This window comes from Trachymyrmex cornetzi, unplaced genomic scaffold (genome assembly GCF_001594075.2).
Source record: "Trachymyrmex cornetzi isolate Tcor2-1 unplaced genomic scaffold, Tcor1.1 scaffold1455, whole genome shotgun sequence".
Classification (NCBI taxonomy): Eukaryota; Metazoa; Arthropoda; class Insecta; order Hymenoptera; family Formicidae; genus Trachymyrmex; species Trachymyrmex cornetzi.
The window spans coordinates 12,936-13,805 of record NW_017296043.1 but is presented as its reverse complement, the minus strand read 5'-3'; the positions used below and the strand labels follow the sequence as shown (position 1 = coordinate 13,805).

The following is an 870-nucleotide window of genomic DNA, read 5'->3' as shown; positions in this document are numbered from 1 at the left end:
CAAACTCATCTTTTGATAGTCGACACAGTATCTTCGATAGACTAAAATAAATTCCATCACAGATAGAAACCAAATCATTACTCTCATGGAATTTAAAATAAATTGTAATTCTTCGGGTAAACTAAATGAAATTTCTAATTTCTCTTAGCACGTTCGCCGGTGTTTGCTCACCTAAGCGCGACACTTCAAGGGTTGTCGACGATTCGCGCGTTTGGGGCGGAAGCGATTCTCACAAAGGAATTTGATAATTATCAGGATATTCATTCGTCCGCATGGTATATCTTTATCTCGACCTCGCGCGCCTTCGGTTTTTGGCTGGATGTTTTCTGTGTACTGTACATCACGTTGGTCACGCTGAGCTTTCTCGTGCTAGACAACTACAGTCAAGGTTCAATGGATGGCGGATTTGTAGGCCTGGCGATCACGCAGAGTATCGGTCTCACCGGCATGTTCCAGTGGGGCATGCGTCAGAGCGCAGAATTGGAGAACCAAATGACTTCGGTGGAGCGCATCCTTGAATACAAGTACTTAACTAATTTTTTAATATCTTTGATATTTATTACTCCACGCCGCGTGGTTATCTTTATACACCCGGATCGAACTATACATGGATATTTTGAAAAAAACATGAAATTCTAGGTCATACATCAATTTAAACTTATTTTATGAAGGGTAGTACATATAAAATAATAGTGTGGCGTAGGGGACTTAGAAAAAGTCCGTGCAGCAATCTCTCTCAAAATGTGACACAATAAAATAACAGTTAATATATTTTCTGTTTCAATCTTTTTCCAGCAAAGTGGACAGCGAGCCTCCTCTCGAAAGTGCTCCTGGTAAAAAGCCCAAGTCCGAATGGCCGCAGGAAGGCAA

General features: G+C 41.1%; 1 protein-coding gene across 1 annotated transcript in view; it reads left to right on the top strand.

Moving 5' to 3' along the window:
- The window catches only part of LOC108757506 (multidrug resistance-associated protein 4-like), a gene marked incomplete at its 3' end in the record, with an annotated part of 10,439 nt that extends 9,573 nt beyond the window's left edge, over window positions 1–866 (top strand). Inside the window, 2 exon segments of the mRNA XM_018501946.1 lie at window positions 149–524; window positions 796–866. Of these exon segments, the coding sequence (XP_018357448.1) occupies window positions 149–524; window positions 796–866 (447 nt within the window).
- Between the last annotated feature and the right edge of the window lie 4 nt (window positions 867–870).